At 51.5% G+C, this 19,466-nt stretch overlaps 7 protein-coding genes across 7 annotated transcripts; 3 read left to right on the top strand and 4 right to left on the bottom strand.

The window, feature by feature from the left end:
• Positions 1–951: 951 nt before the first annotated feature.
• On the top strand, positions 952–1,359 carry CABS01_02193 (uncharacterized protein; the record flags this gene model as incomplete). Its single annotated transcript, XM_060535571.1, has 1 exon — positions 952–1,359. One exon carries the CDS (start codon positions 952–954, stop codon positions 1,357–1,359), a length of 408 nt encoding a protein of 135 aa, XP_060395876.1.
• Positions 1,360–2,020: 661 nt separating this feature from the next.
• Positions 2,021–3,407, top strand: CABS01_02192 (uncharacterized protein; the record flags this gene model as incomplete). Its single annotated transcript, XM_060535570.1, has 3 exons — positions 2,021–3,180; positions 3,234–3,267; positions 3,327–3,407. 3 exons carry the CDS (start codon positions 2,021–2,023, stop codon positions 3,405–3,407), a joined length of 1,275 nt encoding a protein of 424 aa, XP_060395875.1.
• A 699-nt stretch (positions 3,408–4,106) lies between these two features.
• Positions 4,107–5,150, bottom strand: CABS01_02191 (zinc-binding dehydrogenase; the record flags this gene model as incomplete). Its single annotated transcript, XM_060535569.1, has 1 exon — positions 4,107–5,150. One exon carries the CDS (start codon positions 5,148–5,150, stop codon positions 4,107–4,109), a length of 1,044 nt encoding a protein of 347 aa, XP_060395874.1.
• Positions 5,151–6,825: 1,675 nt separating this feature from the next.
• On the bottom strand, positions 6,826–8,277 carry CABS01_02190 (uncharacterized protein; the record flags this gene model as incomplete). The annotated part of the gene is made up of 1 exon (XM_060535568.1): positions 6,826–8,277. One exon carries the CDS (start codon positions 8,275–8,277, stop codon positions 6,826–6,828), a length of 1,452 nt encoding a protein of 483 aa, XP_060395873.1.
• Positions 8,278–10,876: 2,599 nt separating this feature from the next.
• CABS01_02189 (uncharacterized protein) lies at positions 10,877–12,898 on the bottom strand (the record flags this gene model as incomplete). The annotated part of the gene is made up of 1 exon (XM_060535567.1): positions 10,877–12,898. The coding sequence occupies one exon, from the start codon at positions 12,896–12,898 to the stop codon at positions 10,877–10,879; it is 2,022 nt and encodes a 673-aa protein (XP_060395872.1).
• A 2,142-nt stretch (positions 12,899–15,040) lies between these two features.
• On the top strand, positions 15,041–16,298 carry CABS01_02188 (uncharacterized protein; the record flags this gene model as incomplete). The annotated part of the gene is made up of 2 exons (XM_060535566.1): positions 15,041–16,105; positions 16,194–16,298. The coding sequence occupies 2 exons, from the start codon at positions 15,041–15,043 to the stop codon at positions 16,296–16,298; spliced, it is 1,170 nt and encodes a 389-aa protein (XP_060395871.1).
• Positions 16,299–16,839: 541 nt separating this feature from the next.
• CABS01_02187 (uncharacterized protein) lies at positions 16,840–19,288 on the bottom strand (the record flags this gene model as incomplete). The annotated part of the gene is made up of 4 exons (XM_060535565.1): positions 16,840–18,037; positions 18,104–18,479; positions 18,596–18,714; positions 18,777–19,288. The coding sequence occupies 4 exons, from the start codon at positions 19,286–19,288 to the stop codon at positions 16,840–16,842; spliced, it is 2,205 nt and encodes a 734-aa protein (XP_060395870.1).
• Between the last annotated feature and the right edge of the window lie 178 nt (positions 19,289–19,466).

The following is a 19,466-nucleotide window of genomic DNA, read 5'->3' as shown; positions in this document are numbered from 1 at the left end:
TGGCAGCTGGTCCAGTCACAGTTGGCAGCAGCAGCAGCAAAGCCCAGTTGGAGCACGGTCGCGGTAGGGTAAGATACCTTACTAGCTTAGGTAACCCCAAGGTGAAGTAAGGTACCTTAAGTACCAAGGTTCCCCGTCAGCTTTCAAGCTGCCCTGTCTGGGCTGGGCCAGGGGGAGAGTTGGGGGAGGAGAGGAGAGGTGGGAGGTAGGTGAGATCTGGGAGTACGTACCGACAATACCTCCACGAATTTTGGTGCTTCTACTCTTTTTTTTCTTGCGTTGCTTCCTTCTTGCTGGTGTTGCTTGCTGCGTTGCGTTGCCCCCATTTCTGATCCAGTCAGGCTAAGGTTTTTGGCCTGAGCGACCGGCTGCAGCGAATGACGCCCCCTTCCGTCCGCAAATGGTTAGTGCGTCGTGATTGTAGCGGGGCATTGCAGATCCACTGCCTCAATTGTCGAGCTGAGGCTGCGTACCGATACCTACCAGGACGCAGAAACTACGTGAGCCTTCGAGTATATGGACACGGTTGCAGCAGCTTCGCCATCTTGGAGGAAAGTACCCAAGCTAAGTATCTCTATGCTCCTGTCGGTAGTATAGGTACCTGACTTGGGGACCTTCCCCTTGGCTGCTGCTGCCTTACCTGCTCAAGTCTTCATGTATGTTTTCCCATTCGTGGAGGGAGAAGATGAGGTAAGAAAGTAAAGCAGTCACGTCGAGTCTTGGACCTTGGATTGAAGGGATAGTTCCTCCAGCTCAGCTCACTTGGAATGGCCACCAGATCCCAAGAGGTTCCGGTAACTGAACGTTGAACAAACGCAGCAATTTGTGTAGTAAACAATGAAAGCAATCAACGGAGGCGCCTGGCCAGGTTGCTAATTTATTCAAGGAGCGCTGTTCAGTGACAACCAGGTAACAAAGCAAAACCTGGCAGTGCCACAGCCGAGGCCAGGAATGTTGCAAGTCGGGAAGCTCCAAGTAGCTGTTTCTAGAAAAAAGCATCGTCATTTCCCTCCAACTCAATTCGCCGCACGAAACAGCAATCCTAGTTGTTTGCTCTGCCCATCGCGAGGTCGAGATCCTCTGTGCGTCGGTGCATTCTTCGGATTCTACTGTTATATCCTTCAGCTTCACATCACGGCGTGGTGTTTACATAGATACCTGCCGAAACACGATGGCATTGTCACGTTGTTGTTGTTGTTACGTATCGCCTCTCGCAATGGGTTCCGTCAAGCTTTTGCCCATATGTTGAGGAGAAAGGCACCCTGGTCGACTTGTGTCATATGTTCTCGGTCACGAGGCTGTATCCGTCACTCAGAACCACCCATGTGCAATGGCGAGCTGAAGCTTGAATGGAGGTGATTGGTGTGACTTTCGATGTATGGATAACCAGTCAAGTAGCCGCTACAAGCGAGATCTCGAGCGACAGTGGCTGACCGTGGGCGGCCAAGCAAGCTATTCGCTGCCAGCGCCTGGATCACAGACTCTAGATCTTTTCAAGCGTACAAACTACACAGAACTTGTCCTCGTCAGAGAGGAAATAGCATCTCCATCACGTCTCCAGGCCACTCAGACAGCCAGCCGAGAGCCCGCATTTTGCCCACGCTTTCGATACGTACCGCATTTCTGCCCTGAGCTTTGATGTGGGGTGGGTGTCGAGGGCCTCTGATCATCCTGCCTGAGGTATCAAGGGAACCATCTCCGCATTATCCATATCACATGACCCGTCAGTGGCATGACGGAGGCCCGGCTCGGCGGGCAACCTGACTCCATGGCACCACGATGATGCGTGTCTGATGGTTCTGACCTGCCTTACCACTTCATACTTCCACCAGACGTTCCAAGCACCCCCAGCACATCGTCTTTCTCTGGGACCGCCAACTCCGAGCGGAGAGACATCCACTCCGTACTTCCGCACTTTCGGCAAACACCATCGACCACTGCATAATCTTGCAACAACTTCACAAAAGGCCGTCTGCGCCGACCCTGCTATTTCGATACCTCGAATCCTACGACTTTCACAATGTTCGCCACGAAGCCCCTGAGCTCTATCAAGAATGCCATTCCCTCGATTCACCAGCCGCTACCCCTCTCGTCGAAGCAGTCCAAGAAGCTTCTCAATGTCTTGAAGACATCCTTCCGCAAAAATCTCGACAAAGAGCATGGCTTCGCCCCCGAGACTACCGACTTGTCTGCGGCCAAGGCTACTTCTTTAACACACTCTCCGTCTCGCCCGACCGACCAACATCTTCGCTCCATTCTATCCAACCCGCTATTCAAGATTGGCGCTCAACTCGGCAATGTCCCTTCCACAAGTTCCAGTCCTAGAGATCCGATGGACGTCTTCGATGAGGCAGTATCGCGAGGCATGATGACAAATCGTGCGGCACAAGGCTGTCTGAAGGCGAAACGACTGCAGATTCTTCAATCCAGTACCCTGTCAGTGGAGGACTCAATGGCGGCATCTGCAGCTGGATTGCGGGTAGTTCAGTGGCTGAGGTCCTCTGGCCAGGAACGGAACCTGGAATTTCTCGCCGATGTCGGCTTGAGCCGTGAGCTCCTCACGTTCATGGTTGCAGAGGGGCTGGAGGAGGTCGCGTGGACGTGGGCGGACCGACTAGTTCGCGGTGAAGGACCTGCAGATGGCTCCAGCCAGATTGTGGGATTCTTGGTCGCCAACTTGGTGCGGGCGAAGTCTAGATTGGAGGACCGCAGCCTAGATACGGCATTTTCAACAATGCTAAGAGCGGAAACCACTTGGAAGACGAATTCTCAACTTCCTCAGATTCTCTGGCAACCTTTCCGCCATCTGTCCTGGGAAGCCACAGTCGATGCGTGGAAGCGACCACTACCCTCCGCGCCGCTATACGAATCCTTCGCCAGAACCGCTACCTACCAACGACCCCTGATCAAAACTATCAGACTCGACCGCGCACATTTGGACCTCCACCATCCCACTAACCCAGATCATACGGGGGCCTTGGCTGTGCTCCGTTGGTTCCTGGAGGATCGAGGCACCTTGGAAGGCGACGGCCGTCTACCTAGAAGGCTGAGGACAATGGCCATGGATATTGTCACCCATCTCACAAAGATCGGCCGGGCTGAGAGTGCCGATACGGTTTTGCGCCTGTTGCACGATAACTCTTCGACCAACCCGTGGCAGCAGCCCGGGCCACTGAACGTGTGAGCCATGTGTGAGGCGTTTTCTTTCAAGCTCACACCAACACATCTGCCAGCACACTCGGCATCACGCCTGCCGTCGTCGCCTTGGTAGGTGGATCACGCGACACGCCAAGGTGTCGTTGATCTGACAATTCCTTCTCACACAGGGCCTGCCTGAGAAGATCCAGAGCCGCGCCATCGTCAGTCACCAAAGAATCGACGCTGCTGGCTCTATTCAGATGGCTTGAAACAATCAGGTGGACAAATTAAGTTCCGGATTTGAGACTACACCATTTCCTGCAATTGCGAACCAAATGTCCCTGAGATGTGTCGTAATTAACCTACGACTGGATATAGGAAGGCTGATGGCTGCTGGCGACAACCTCTTTTTTTTTAACAAAGCTCATGAGATACCCGCAAATGAACAATCATTTCAACCCATTACATGTTTCAATCTCTTGAAGTTGTAGCTTTGGTGATGATGAAGTTCTCATGACTTCAACCCTCGGCCGCCTGTCTATGCGCAAACAACGAATGCGCTGTTTCGACACGGGAGGTCCCTCACGCCGAGTCTTACATGAGGGATGAGATGAACCAACAGGCTGGCTTGTTGGCTCGTGCCCAATCACCGTGCAATAGGCCGATCGAAGTTAAGATGGGTTGCATACATTAGTGCTTACTGGTCGAGAAACTCAATCGATTCACTATCTTATTGAATAACATCGAATCTTTACCATAACTCAATGACTGAATTAGACCTTGCTTTGCGTGACTGCACAGAAACTCCACGAGAACGCCATAGAAGAGAAGCAACCCACCCGGCCGCCTTTTCCATATCAGCCGTATGGTATGGAAGAATTGCACAATTTTCCTGTTTACCCTTCCGTTCCCCTCTTCACCTACCTCATTCCAGAGATATGAATTCCCCTTCCTCAATCCAGAACCCCTCAAGCCTTGTTCGCGACCTTCACCACAATCTTACCAGCAGCCGACCCCTCCTTGAGCTTCTCGTACGCCTTGACAGCATCCTCAAACTCGTACGTCGAATCAACCACAGTCTTGACCTTACCCTCCGCCATCCACGCCGCAATCTGCGCCAGATCCGCGTGCACATTCTTCGTCATGAACGCCTCAAACTTGTGCTTCGCGCCGCCGAGGAACCCCGGCAGGAACATGCTCGGCACGAGACTGCTCACCTGCGCAAACGACACCGCCCCACCCACGAACTTGAAGTGGCCGCCCTCGAGCAAGAAATCGTCAGACGCCTTGTACAGGTTCGGCGGCGAGTTTCCGACATTGTCGACGACGACGGCGAAGACCTTGCCCTTGGCGCGGAGGGTCGAGACGACGTCGGAGGTCTTGTAGTCGATGATCTCGTCGGCGCCGAGGGATTTGCAGAGGGATGCCTTACCGGTGGAGCACGAGACTGTAACGGTGCAGCCGAGCGCCTTGGCGATCTGGATACCAAACGTCCCCGTGCCGCCCGAGCCGCCGTTGATGAAGACGTGGTCGCCCGCCTTGACGTACGGCGCGATGGTCTGGTACGCCGTCAGGCCCGCCGTGCCCACCGCGCCGGCCTGCTCCAGACTCTCCGCGGCCCCGGATCCGTGGGGGAAAGCGGCTACGCCGTCGCGCTCGGCGACGAGGTACTCGCTCAGGGAGCCGTGGGTTCCCAGGGGATCGACGCGGCCGACGACGAGGTCGCCCGGGGCGATGTCGGTGATTTCGGAGCCGACGGCGACGGCGCGGCCGGAGAAGTCCATGCCTGGGCAGCGGGGGAAGGAGACCATTGCTTTTGCGACGAGGCCTAGGTCCGGGAGCTTGTAGTCTGCTGGGTTTATTCCCGCGGCGACGACCTGAACGAGGACTTGCGTTGGTTTGAGGGTCGTGGCGGACGGGGTTGGGACGGTTGTTAGGGCGAGGTCTTTGATGAAGGCGCCTGGGGCGGGGATTTGCCAGCGGCGCATTTCGGTGGGCGGTTGTTGGGTCATTTCGGATGGTCTTTGAGGTTTATGATGCACTATCAAGGTTTATGGTGTCTGTTGATGAGATGGAGATGGGTGGAGTGAGGTGAAGTATGAGGTTGTGAAGTTGTGAGTATGAGTACGAGGTTGGGTGTGGGAGAGAGGAGGTCTAGATAAGGCAGCTCAAGCTTCCTCCCCGCGGGAGCGCCCCGGTCATGATATTAACTTTCACAGACGGTCATTGCTTCCAAGGTGGGGTGACGGCCACTGACGAAGTCAAAAGTCAACCGGGCAGCGCAAGCCGGGGAATGCGGGAACCGTCCCCCCTCGCCAACCATCAGTCAGTTCATAACTCTCTTCCCTCCCTCTCACCGGGGGGGAATGGCAACCTAGCACAAGCACGGCCACACCGCACTCGATAAGTCAAATGGCGTCACGACTCGGCTTGCCCCGATCCGGCTTGTTCGCTCCGATCATTTTCCCGGAGACCCCGATCAGACCACGGGAACTCGGAGACTGGTTCAGACGTCAAGTCCAATCCGCATGAATCTTCAAGGTTGATATGAACAGGTGCTCCACCTCGTTGGGGCTGCCGATTGGAAGAAGCGGGCGACAGAAAAAAATTCCTGCGGTCGAATTTTTCTAGAAGAAAGTGGGTTTTTATGTGGCAGCTATGGCAACCAGTGCATGGCATGAAGTATCAGTCCTGGAATTTCTCAAGGATGCGACATACTTTACTATCTTATGCAGAGCAGTTACTGTAGCAAACGACTCCGATATGCAAGATTACGGGAATAACATCAGCCTAGGCTCTATTGACTTGTGAATATTGAGCATTCTGAGGTAAAAGTCCACGTAGGAAGGGCTGCATCTGAAGGGTCAATGAAGATACCGGTAGTCACTCCACAATTCCGACCTATCAGAGTATCGAGGATGCAACGCTGCATTGAGTGGATGCGTAAATGTGGCGGGTCACCCCACTATCAACGACAAGAGTCTTGATGAGGTCCAGGAACATCATTTAGTGGCTATCTGTTTCCGATTGATACTTAGGACTGAAGCGAGCTCATTAGATCTTTCTGCCGAAACTTTCCTGATAATACTCAAAGGCTAGGGTCAATGGGTGTTCACGATCGTTGTGGGTAATTCTTCACCTTCCTAATCGACCTTGTTTAGGATGAATACCTAGGCTGTTCGGGCCGGTTAAAAGTCTAAGCCATGGCATTTGTATTGAGGTAAGATAGAACATCATTCTGTCAACAGTTTCTTGCATTGTTTAGTTTAGAGCCGAGCTCTCTTGCCTAGGTAAGTAGAAGCACAAGACAAGCTTTCCATTTGGTATAGAAAGACATAACGCCTGATTCTTTCCTCTTTAAATCTCGATGCCATGAAATTCTTGGTATCTTATTCTTCCTCGTCAAGCAACCCAAATACGCCAAACGGGAATCCAGTGCGCGGCGCAAGCCATGCAGTATGTCCCGGGGTGCCTTGAACACTCTTCTTTCATCGATATCGTAAGCCCAGGCGATGCTTCCGCCAAAGTAACACATTAACTTCATACTTGCCGCGATTATCAACACCGCGATTCGACTTATCGTTGAAAGCATCCTCGCCCGAAACAACAAGAAAAACACTTGTCTTCATTATTGTTCGTTTCCCCCCTTGTCCTTCCCTGAAATGGAAGCCTCCACATCTCTTATACTTAGGCGCACCACGTAGACGCCCAGCGACCAAGCTCATTGGGCCCACAGATCCTCTCCATATCATCCTCCCTCAGAGCAAGAAGGACCTCCCAAGGAGCATCGCCCTTGGAAACACCACGACGCTGCATGATATTCATGCTGCCGTCGTTAGCAGACCATGTCTTGCGCACGTAGTCAGCCCTACCCCCCGTGCCCGGGATCCCAAAGTCCACATCCGCGCCCATGTGCGTCCAGACGCTGCAGCCAAGCCCAGCGTGGCCAGGCTGGAGCGCCTTCATGAAGGCCTTGCCTTCCATCGTGGGGTCAGGAAGGGAGGCGGCGAGGGCGATCCTGGCGGGGATGTAGCCCGGCGTGCTCGCCTTGCTGACAGCCTGGCGAACGCGCCAGGAGGCGTCGAGGATAGCGGGCACGGCGTCGCAGGAGAGGATGCCAGAGCTAGAGGTTTGAATTAAGTCCCCTACTGGTATCTGGCCAGTGGTGGTCTGTGTGTATACGTTGCCCCATGCCCCAGGGGAGAAAGGAGGGGATAGACGGGGGCGGGCATCTGCGGCGGTGGTGAAGGAGGTGTGGTCCTGCTCCGAGAGGTGGGCGAAGCGGGATCTGGTGACGTGGACCCAGATCATGGCGGAGAGGGTGTCTGCCTTTGAGACAAAGGCTTTCTCACCGTGCTTCCCACGTACATGAGCGAGGGCTTCGCTGTGGATTTCGGAGAGTATCTCATTCGGGAAGCTGAAGAGTACACAGACTGCTTTGGGGGCCTTCTCTGAAATGCTGTGGGTGCTGGTGACGGTGTTGCTGGGGCTGAAGTCGTACTCTGGGAACATGGCCTTTGAGATGTTGGTGGAGATATAAGGGGACATGAGCGGACGTTCAATCGCCTCGTCAAGAAAGGCAAGCTCAGGGTATTCATCATGGCCCTGGCCAAAATACTCAAGAAACGCCTTGATGAAACCGCCGTCAAAGATTGCGTGATGAGTAGAAAAGCAGACAAGGAGACCTCCTCCAGAAACCTCTGTAATCTTCAATGTAACAGGAGGGCAGGATTTACCCGGCTTTGGGTGATTAGGAGAGAGGGACAGGATGTCCTTGTCCATGAATGAAGGAGGCATGCCACGCTTCTTGAGACATTGGTAATCGAGACCTCCAAGGTGCTCAACTGAGCTATATGCAAAGATGTCTGGCCGCTGATCCATGTTGATCTGGGGATAAAGCAGATCATAGGTGAGCTCTAGTTCATTTGGTCGACAACTGTTACTGGCTGGGCCAATCTGGCCTGACAAGAAGGGCCAACGGGCAAGAGCAATCCCGAAGCGAAGCTTGAGATGGGAAATTGTCTCCTCGGTGTACTTCCCATCCTGGTCGAAGACGAAGATCGATCGCACGTAAATTCGCGGGGCGATTTGGTCCAAGGGACCGAGTTCAATGGTATCCAGGACGGTGGTGCTACCCATTGTGAATATTGGTGACAGTATGGGGAAGAGTTGTTGGTATAAGTGTAAGTGAGGGGTTTGGGACAGAAATAGCAGGTGTAGACCAAAGCTCACGAGGCTCGTGTGAGGAATCCTGAACGTCGCCGAGAATTGAGTGAGACCAACTTGGATGCGAGTAAAGGTACTTATTGAGCAGAAAAGACAAGCTGTTGCCCTCAAGATATGGTCACCTTTAACTATTGCTTGGAAAAGTTGTCTCCGGCTATTTTGCGACTGGGAATGGAGATACCTTTCGCGTTATGCGAAGGCGGGTAAAGTTGAAGTGCAATATAGCGGATATACAGGTACTGCCCTTTCTCGGAGATAGGTTGCTCTCGCAGCGCTCGTAGCTCTCCTAACAGATGCTTGGGCGCTGTTCTTCAAAATCAGGAAGCTATCACTGTGGCGAGATAACTTGCTTAGCCACTGATCTATCTAGGTAAGTTTGACTTCTTGGGGCCCGTGGTTGATCTCGTGAGTTTATGAAGAAATGATTCGATGAGTGAAATATGAAGTTCGAAGCATATGTTTACTGAGGTTTAAGAAGACATGTCCTCGGAATCCTTCCGGCTAAGGCCTGTAGATGTTCGGAAACAGCTGTGTCATTTCTTTTAACTTGTTATTCAATTTGATGGGAAATCAATTTGGATTGATTCATTTCGAGAACTGTAAATATGATAAAACGCATAATAGAGATAATTCAGCTTGAACTAGGGTCATGATCAACATGAAAGCACTGTGTTGTATTGGACAATGAAAGCTGCAATGTTATTTTACGTTTAGTCTTTTTTCCCTCAAAGGAGAGCAACACCAGCCCCTTGTGAATCGTTCGATTGGGAGCCTGAGCTTTGAACACACATATTGAGTCTCAGCATTTCCGGCCGCAGTTGCGACCTTTATTCTGAAACAGGGAATAAAAGAAGAAGGCTGAACGCCGTTAAAGACGCAGCGTCCGTAATGCAAAGGCGAGTTCTAGTCCGCAGGGCCGCTTGATTCGACCTCCACTAGCATCTGACGAAGTCCTGGTCGTTTGATCAATACTGTGCCGGTATCGAGAGGTGTCTTGAGGCATTTGCGAGGGAATATTTTGGCAGTGCAAGTCACCTTTATCAGAGTCAATTTGCAATACAATCTTTGAGCTCTGTGACAAGGGGTGCTCCGTCCTTCGGAGTTGATTATCGATGAATGACTTTGTGGATGCCGTACTCTGGAGTCTTGTTACGGGAAGACCGTGGAGGTCAACTGAATTGATCGCAGTTAACGGTTCATGGATTGGCCTCAGGTTACAGAATACAGACCAGTCTCTGGAGAAAAGTAGCCTCGAGTCCAGAGATAAGCCCCCTATCGTTGTCGAGATGGAAATATCTGTGCTTCATGTCCTGTCCATGGCAATCTCTCTATGTAACTCGAGAAAAGCAAATATTCCGTCCGCACGGAGGAGAATCGTAAGCCCTTAAATAAGGTAGGTCGCCAGCAAAAATAGTTCGCTATGGGTATCGTGATTGCGCACTGAGCTAGGGGCCCGGAGATGTAATGGGTCGTGTTCCCACGGCTCGTACTATCATTTTTGAGTTTTGCGCTTCGGTATCGTATGTTCAAAGGGTCGCCTTCGTTGTTGGGCAAAAAGATCTAGAGCCCTTGGCAAAGTCGGAGCACAGGATGGTCTTGATGTGGCACTTGATCAAGTCTCTAGCGTAAGGTAAAGTAGGTGAAGCAAGCATCGTAATTCTCGCTGGACATGGCCGCGTGGTCATCGTCGACGTAGACGTATACCGGGTTGGCCACCTGACATAGGCTCTAAGTGTGTAAAAGGGAACGGGAAGAGTCACCAGTCACTATTAGAGTATCCATTATCTTTTAAACTAAGCAATCATCAATGGAAACGGCATTAAACCTGCCTAAGTTGAATGTGAAATGCGAAGATCAGTAAATCTTTCCAACATCATGATTGGGATGTTCCACATTATAGGAGGAAGTACATGTAAGCACAAATCATTTTACCTGTATCACTGAATGGACGAGGGATGACTTCGTCCCATAGCGGTGTTGCTGGAGGGCAGTAGTTTCATTCCCTGACGTCTGACATCCTGTTGGCTTTCGATATCTGATATCAGCGTGCTCCTATTGTTTGCAGCCTCGTATCTCACGTTTGTGTGCACCATCTTCTTTTCCTTCTGGTTGTTTCCTTGATAGGCATTGACTTATGTTTCCAAGCTTGAAAATTTCGTCTTCGGCAAGATGAAGCTTGACCAAACGTATCAAACGACCCGAATGTAGGCAATATCGAGTGAGCTTCTGTACTTTTTGATATCACTACGCTGTACCTTGATTTCATTGTGTAATTTCCGCCAGAAGCAATCCATGATCCTGATAAGTTATACCACAATCACAATAACGGAACATAAGTTTAGTGTATAAGACATAGACTATTTTGCATGTTGCGTTTGCTATAAAGTCCTATCAGTACATAGACGATGACATTGGATTATAGCCTTTCCTCAGGCAAGATTTTTGCGGGCAAAATGACTCTCTCCTTATAGGCTAGTACTTCTATCCATATTCTCATCCCTGCATCACCAAGCTACTGGCATCTGGGATACGAGCTTCCACAATCAGGTGCCAGAAAACCCTGATTGATTCCCGGAGGGCAATACTCAAACTCCATGCAGTCTCCCGATGACAAAGCACAATGCTCCCCGTTGAATTTCTGGCCTTCGGGACATTGAGGCAACGTCTGACCCACGCATTCCTTGGAAGCAGCATCCCAAGTGGTATTGGAGGGACAGACAGGGTCCTGCTCTGACTCGCAAATCCTGCCGTTGAATTGGGTGCCCAGAGGACAACTAGGCTCCACGATAGACGCACACCGCTCTCCGTCGAACTCAGTTCCAGGCTCACAACTCGGGGGGTCACCAACGCAGACGGTTCCGTTGAAATGAGTGCCTAGGTCGCACTTTGGTGTCCCGCCCGAGATACACTCCTCCCCGCGCGGTACATAATCAGGTGGACAGGCCTTCTCCTCGACGTTCTGGCATCGGCCACCGCGCCACTGGTGATCGGGTGGACACCAGGGCTTTTCAATGCTGATGCAGGCATCGCCCTTAAGGTATAAGCCCTGCAGACAGGCAGGAGGGCCTCTGATACAGTCGCCGCCTATCAGTGCTGTATCCTTGGGGCAGACTGGTTTGTACCCGGTGACGCATGCTCCGTCACTGAGGGATGAGCCCTTGGGGCATGCAGGCGGAGTGCCTGAAACACACCGGGAACCATCGTAGGTGGTGTTTTCAGGACAGCTGGGAGGAATACCTCCCACTCGTGTGCAATCCTCGCCATCGAAGTGGGTACCATCCTCGCACTGCGGTCGGCCGTCGATGGCGCAGTCCCTACCATTGAACTTGGTTCCAGAGGGGCACAAAGGTAGCTCAACGGTGATACACTTATCACCCTGAATATGACTACCCGTGGGGCAGATGGCTTCCTTTATGGAGACGCATTTTCCGTTGGTTAACGTCGTTCCACCAGGGCAGACTGGGGACTCAATAGAAATACACGTAGTCCCATCGCGAGTCGAGCTTGGAGGACATTCTGGTGGCGTGATAGAGATGCATCGACTGCACTCCAGCTTAGTTCCGGGAGGGCATGTAGGAGGAAAGACAGTGATGGTCCTGCAAAGATCGCCAACTTGTGTGGTTCCCTCCGGGCATCCTTCGGGAGGTACCTTGTAGGAGCAAACATTCCCATCCCACTTCAGAGGAAGTGGGCAACATCGTGAAGTGCCTGAAGCCCTGTCGACAGACATCTCAGTCCCAGGTGAGCAAGCGGGCTCATCCGGGGACACACACTTTGTGTCTTCTAGGGTATCGCCAGGGGGGCATGATGGCGGTGTCTCCATGATGCAAGTGTTTCTCTCCACGCTGAACTTTGTTCCATGGGGGCATTCGGGGCCTTCCTTAGTGATGCAATTGCCTCCTTTGGGGGAGGTACCCGCTGGACATTGAGGAGGCTGACGATGGATGCAAACGTTGTTGACTTCGTCGTATTCGCTGCCGGCAGAACAACTCGGGGGCACTGTACTGATGCACATTCCGTCGGAAAGATCTGTGCCCTCAGGGCAAACTGGTGGGGTGGAACTGACACAACCTTTGCCATTAAACCGATCGCCATTGCCGCAGATGGGCAGCTTGGTCGAAATACAGATTTTATCGGCCAACTCTGTGCCAGAAGGGCACTTAGGTGGAGTTTCCCAGACACAAGCCTTATCTTTCAAAACCGACAAGGAAGGGCATGATGGCGGAGTGCTCGTGATGCAGACGAGCCCGTTGAAGGTCTCACCCTCCCGGCAGATGGGCCCGGTGACAGAGATGCAGTGGCTGCCTCTCAGCGTTGTGCCGTCGGGGCACCTTGGGACCCCGAGGACGCAAGAGTTGCCATCGAACAAGGTTCCTTCCGGACAACACTTAACGCGGCCGGACTCTGGGTCAGTGAGGGGCTTGATTGCGTCCAGAGTCCATTTGTTGCGGACTGCCGAGCCAAGTGGTGTTTGGAAAGCCGCTGCCTGGAGGGCAAAGAGAGAAGAAACGAGGCCCGCTTGAAAAGCGACCATTATGACAGGTCTAAAGAGATTCAATACTTGAGACTTCGTAGGTGCGTTGGAAGACAAGAAGGAACGCAGTCTTGATTGAGTGACACGCATCTTACTTAAGTATACACCTGATTAGTAGAGATACCGAAACATTCATACAGCACGAGAAAGAATACGTGTTGAGAACGGCGAGTCGGCAGTCGCTCGCAGAATGACGCTTCCCCCCATAACAGCCACGAAGCAGACTGAATCCGGTCCTTGCCCCATGCTCATCATGATCTGCGATTTCGCTGACCAGAGCTGCTTGTTGTCTGCAAACGTGAAGCGACTCTTTACGGCTGAATTGAGTCTTCTTGGGAGTCATATTTCGCATCGACCCCGCGTTGAACTCGGTATCAAGGGTAGGAATCACTAAAAGTTGAAGGAACGGGCGGAGGCACGACGCAAAGGCAAGAAGCGAAGCTGAATGTCAAAGACGACACTGAGCGTCGTTGGCGGCTGAGACCAACAAGCCACAGACTTGTTGCTTATCTATGGAAGACTCTTTCCGTTGAATCTGAACAGCTGCTTTCAGAAAGAGGCACAGATGAGCTTTCTTGCTGATTCAACGAGGTAACGTGCTAAGGGGATTATTACAATGGCCAAATCAATACATCAGGTCTGCTTCTTAGAATTCGATACAATTTGGAGTCGCTTCCGTCGGGCATGATTCGCCGAGATAGCGTCGTCGAGTGCGTCGCAAGCCTACTTGTCTGCCCGCTGTGGCTCTAAGTGTGCGGCTGAGACGCCTTTACCCATCAGATCATCTGAATTGACAAGGGATCTACCGAGACATGAATATCGGACCACATTCCGACAGTACCTACGTGCGTATCTCGACCCCTGGGACCAAACGATTCATGATTGATTTGGCCTAGCTCTGTGTCCTATGCCACAACGTCTGAGCTATAATTACCGATGCTTGCGGAGTGCAGGAAGATGCCTTCTCATTGGTGATTTCGTGTTCTAGGCGTTATTGCAAGCCATGGCTTTGGATTAAAGATCTCGGAAGATAACCCAATGGAATGTCTTTCAAATGGCCGCGTAGATGGTAGATCATTACCGAGTGCGTATGATTTGACCAATTTGGATCTAAGCTGCGGGGTACTTTGAGACAATGTCAAGGAACGGGACGATCCAGTTGCACGGCTATCGACTTTGACTAACCGCGTGTCTCACGAATCACTTCCGAACCCAAACAATTTCAAGGTCTCTAACAGGCCATCTAACAGATACTGAGGCCGCCATTCGACTCATTAGCTTCTGCGGGCGACAGGGGGAGCTGTTCCCGCTCAAAGCTGAAACTTGAGAAACCTCTCCATAGAGTCCTGGGAATAACTGGGTTGAAAATCCCTCTTAGTGACATTATGATGAATGCGTCAGACAATGTCGCTATTTTGCGGCTTTCCGGAAGAAGCCTCAAGGTTACCACGCCATTTCATTTCTTAACGCAGGAACTTGAAGGTGACAGGTTCCTGTCTCACTCTGCACGTAACTTTGAGATTGGTCGGCTCACATCAAGAACATCGTGGATAGCCGGACAGTCCGAATGTTAGCCCATGCATCAAAGTTAGCCTAAGCTATACTGGCGTATCAAAATCTATCTAGGTGAAGAAACAGTCATGAATTCAGCTAGACTATGTCAATGTATCTACTGCATTCATATTTCCATCGATGTGGCTGCTGGCCGGACGATCATTCGCTACATGGCAATCACCAATCAGAACTGAAATGCCTCAAGAATTACCAGTATCGGCCTGAACTTTTAGTAAGACAAGAATACCTTCCTCGAGTAGCGCACCCTAAGGTGATGAGTCTGATTAACCGCTAGTCTGAAATCTTCGATTATGAACCCGGCATGTGAAAAGCCGATCTATCTAGCTGAAATGATGATCATATGTCTTGAGTTTATCACTTGAAAGAAATTGACTTGATGTTTGTCAAATAACCCGAGACTTTCACTAGAAAATCTTGCAGAAGTATTCTTCAGAACATAAATTCGACCACTTGTGCAAATTTATGGGCGACGTTTTTACACGCTTCAAGGTCCTCCATCGCTTCTGCCTTGCTTGAATTACCTCAACTTAACTACGTCGCAAGTGTCCATCTCGCAGGTCTCGCACAATGCATTTCTCTTCGGCCGCGCTGCTCCTTACTCCGAGCATCATCGGGGCCTTGGCAGCAGACCAGGCACCTCTCACCAGCGACAACGGCAGTTGTCTTTCGTCCCCAAGCTACAAGTCATGCTGCCCAACGCAGAATTCCTCCGGAGAAGGCGGGATCAGCGGTAGCACCTTCGAATACACTTGCGGTTCCTGGCCATCTGCGGCTGTCAAGCACGCGGACAAGTCACTTACGCCTGCGCATTGCGCGGAAATATGCGCACGGGATCCGCAATGCGTCGCAGGAGCCTGGTCTTCGGGGGCTTGCTACATAACTAAAGACCCCGCCTACAAGCGCTTCGGTCCTGGTGTCCAATCCATCATACTACTCGTGAAGACGGATGATGCTTTTGAAGGGAGCACATCAGGCGGGAGTGGCCGCCAGAATGCAGCCGAGTGCGAGAGAGAAAAAGATGCCATTCAGAGCCAGATGGCATCTCAATGCGACATCGAGAAGCAAAAGCTTCAGACTGGCTGTAAAGATGATGTCCGGACGGCGGAGGAGAGTTGCAATCAGGAAAAGACGGCACTTGAGACGAAGGCGGCCACGCTTGCACGGGAGAAAACGCTGTGCGAGGCCGACAAGGCACGAGAACTTACCGTTGCCAAGGCGCAATGTGATGCCGACAGGTCTCGGGAGCTTACCGATGCTAGAACGCAATGCGATGCAGAAAAGTCTCGAGAGCTCACCGATGCTAAAACGCAGTGTGATGCCTTGAAGTCCGCCATCGAAAAGCAACTACAACAATGCCAAAATCAACAGGACCAGGGTAAAAACAATCAGCAAGGGTCTCCTCAGGAAGCCGAGTGCAAGACCACGTCATGGCAAGCCATGTGTGGTAGTAGGCAATGCGCGGATAGATTCTCCATCGAAGGGGTTGAGTATGAGCGAAGGTGCGGCGTGGCTACAACGAACACGAGGCAGAAGGTAATCTCGACCGCTGTTTACCGCACGCCGTGGGACTGTTTGAAGTCTGAGTGCAACGGAGTTCCGAATTGCATGGGAATTGGTTGGACTAATGCGTTTGTAAGTCTCCCATTCTGATTCCAGATCCATCACTGCCAAACTTGAACTTGGAAGTACGCGTTTGCTAACGGTTCTGGATGTGAAATAGAATCTGTGCCACGTTCACCTGCATGCGAACACTGTAGGAAAGGTCCTCAAGCCTGTCGGTTCACACCATGCTCTATTCAAGGTGGACTGGAAACAGCCATTCTAAGGACAGATTAATATTTTGAGGAAATGTAGAGGAGGTTATCCCCTAAGGGCAACAGGTGATGGCAGCATCAGGCCAGAGTAGCAAGAATCCCTAAGGCCATACAGACTGTTGAAGACGGTGAGCAAAGGTCTCTTTTCATCAATATGATTATTACTTCCAGCGTAATTAATCAATTGTCTGGGTCTGGGTATGTTTTATGCTGAACATGGCCGATCATGCATCTTATTGATGTATCTGGTTGCCGTCAACATATCAAAGCTGATTCATTGATGAGCCAATGTAGGCCACGTAAGCCTAGATAAATGATAACAAAGACTGAACAACAATTGCCAGAGGAAAAGTCTCTCGTTACATTGACCTCATTCTGTTCGTGAAGGCGATTCATTCTTCCCCCTCGAGTACACAACTAAGCAGGGCTGTACCGAGTCGGAAGCAGGTTTCCAGAAGTTGTCTACCATAACGCCGCGCAGGAAAGAACTTTCAAATCCAATTTAGCCATTCCAAACGCTTCAAATCCAGTTCCCGCCATCATATTGAAAAATCATAGTGTTGTAGCATCAGGTTTGGCACCTGGCAGCATCATGCGAAACGTCCAGCCCTGAGCTTCATAGACCTCACGCGTGACCTTCTTGAGCCAAACAGTCGGTACGATAGGAAGCCAAAACTCGCACGTCTCAGTCTTGAGTATCTCTGATCCAGCAGCCCAAGATGCTGAGGCGCCAACTGCATCGCCGGCGGCAAGCTGCGCGTGAGATAAGGACAAATGTATCGTCGCCGCCGTGAAGCCGGCTTCTGCTTTGAGAGCGTGCATACGCTGAATCTCTTGCAGGGCGTATCTCCATCGTGCTACGGCGACGTTCTTATCCGACCTGAAGTGGGCTATCCGAGCTACAGCGAGGACAGCACGCATGTGTAGCTGCTGATCAAAGAGCGTGTCTATACCAATCGGAGTGGCATGTTGTGTCTCGAGCTCTCTGAGTAGTAGTTCCGCTGCGTCGAAGTTTCCGAGTCCGATATTGAACTCTGCCGATGAAAGTAATAGACGCGGATAGGCCCTACGTGAAAGTTCGGGCTTGTTCGAGCTACTCAGCTCTGGCCGGAGAATCTCGGCCGCTTTGGAGTATTCTTCCATCTCGCAATACATGTCTGCAAGTCTGCTCACCAATAGTCGGCGTGTGTTTCCCCGCAGCGGTTTGGTCATGTCAAGGGAGAGAGTCTGTTCGAGGGAAGCCCTGGCGGCGGCAAAATTCCCGATGGATTGGAAGAAACGCGCTGCTGTGCTCTGGAGTCGGAATGTCACTTCGGTATCCAGAGTTGAGAGCGGTAATTCCGCCTTCCATTCGTAGATGAGCAGGGAGACGTCATCGTCAGTGCACTTGATCTTGTTCTCCATCTGAGATATGTGAAGCCGTCCATGGAGTGAGTGGTCCCGCCGGGTAACGGGTCGCGGGCCACGCCATACAAAGTCGCGTATATGGGCCTCTGACTTTGTGAATTCTCCATCATTGCGGTAAAGAACGCTGCGGAAGAGGACGACGGTAGCGTGAAGATAGTAAGGCATAGACTTTCGCAACAATGATCTAGCCCGGTCCACAGCAACATGGCGCATGGCAACCGAATCCCTTTCGCAGAAGAAAAGAATAGCCTCGAGGACTTGTGTTCTAAGCGGCGTTGGGACTTTGTACGCTCTAGTCGTCTTCTCAACAATAGGCCAGGCGGCCAATTTGAGTGGTTCAGACCTGGATGATCAAATATCAGCAGGGAAGTCCCCATGTCAGGTGTCATCGGTCAGAATTAGGCCATACCAGTCCGTATTGCCCTCGTAACATGGTGGACAAACAAAGCAAAGCACCTTCAGAGCGACTGTCCCTAGCTCTTCTACAGTCCTTGGTCGTAAGACGCGGGACAGAAAAACAGAAAATTCGGGGCATAGCGACAAAGCCAGGGTGTCGTTATCCAACCTGCGTTTGATGATATTAGGGCTCTCTATGGCACATGAATACTCAACATCGTCGGAAATGAGTTTGACAAGCTCGTTTGAAAGCCCAAACTTGTCAGCATCGACAGCATCTATTTCTCCGTCGGCATTCCAGCGGCGCTGTGGTCTTCGCACACCCTTCAGAAGGACCTCAGGGATTTCGACTGCGCCGAACGCTTGGAGTAAGAGCAACAGCTGATCCGCTGCCGGTATCAGCTCTGAATAGTCGACAAAAAGATTATAATAGGATGTTTTCAAAGATGGATCTGCGGCCGTGGATAAGTATAAGCCCAGGGAGGGAAAACATGAGGCAGCTCACCACGTAGCTGACTTAGAATGAGACGTTGTACTACGTCCGCGTGATCCGTGACTTGCGGAGCAAGAGATAGTAAATGATTGAAGACTTCCTCGTCATCTATGTTCAGGTATCGCTCATAACTTCCCGGCATAAGTCAGTTTTGCAGGTAACTACATGGGTAGTGCGCACTCTTGAGTCTTACGTGGAGGGCGGAATGTCTAAAGGAAGCCAGAGAATCGATCCCAGACCACCCAATTTTCGGGCGATTTGAATATACTTTCTTCCAGAATTACGAATATCCGCATAGTTTGTCTGTCCGTGAAATGGCTTGGCGATATGTGGTGGAACTGAGGCTTCAGGATCCAACTTGGATCTCAGGAATATTACTATGCAAGCCAACCGGCGACGCAAGTCGGCATTGACACGATCGTCAGAGGCTACCCAGAAGCCATCGACGTTCTCGCTGAAGACCTCATAAATCTGCTTGACGGGCGCGAGGTCAATGGAATCCACGGACAGGGCCTTGTTCGTCCGCTGGTTGCGTGGCGTGATTTGATACTGCACGTCCCGGGACAGTGCCTTTGACTTTGCCAGGAGTCGGCGGACGTCTTCAAGGTGGCTGTTGAGGGCAGGGATCAACTCTCTAGCTCGTTCTTCGTCATATTGCTTGGATAGAAGCCGAATCGAGCTACAGAGACATATAGAGTTATCCATCGCGCGGCGGCTCGGAGCATTTGATGGCGACTTGTGCGAGAGAGGCAATGGCACCCCCCCTTTCATGCAGAATTTGAGCTCCACCCATGCACCTCGGCTTTGGTCGGATTTGCGGAGAACCGACCCGCACTAGGAGTCATCAATCAACTAACCCTTGATCTCTGCCCACATTTACGAA

Source organism: Colletotrichum abscissum (genome assembly GCF_030869225.1).
Source record: "Colletotrichum abscissum strain IMI 504890 chromosome Unknown Scaffold_4.1, whole genome shotgun sequence".
NCBI lineage: Eukaryota > Fungi > Ascomycota > Sordariomycetes > Glomerellales > Glomerellaceae > Colletotrichum > Colletotrichum abscissum.
The sequence above is the reverse complement of the archived record's forward strand: the minus strand, read 5'-3'. Positions and strand labels throughout refer to the sequence as shown.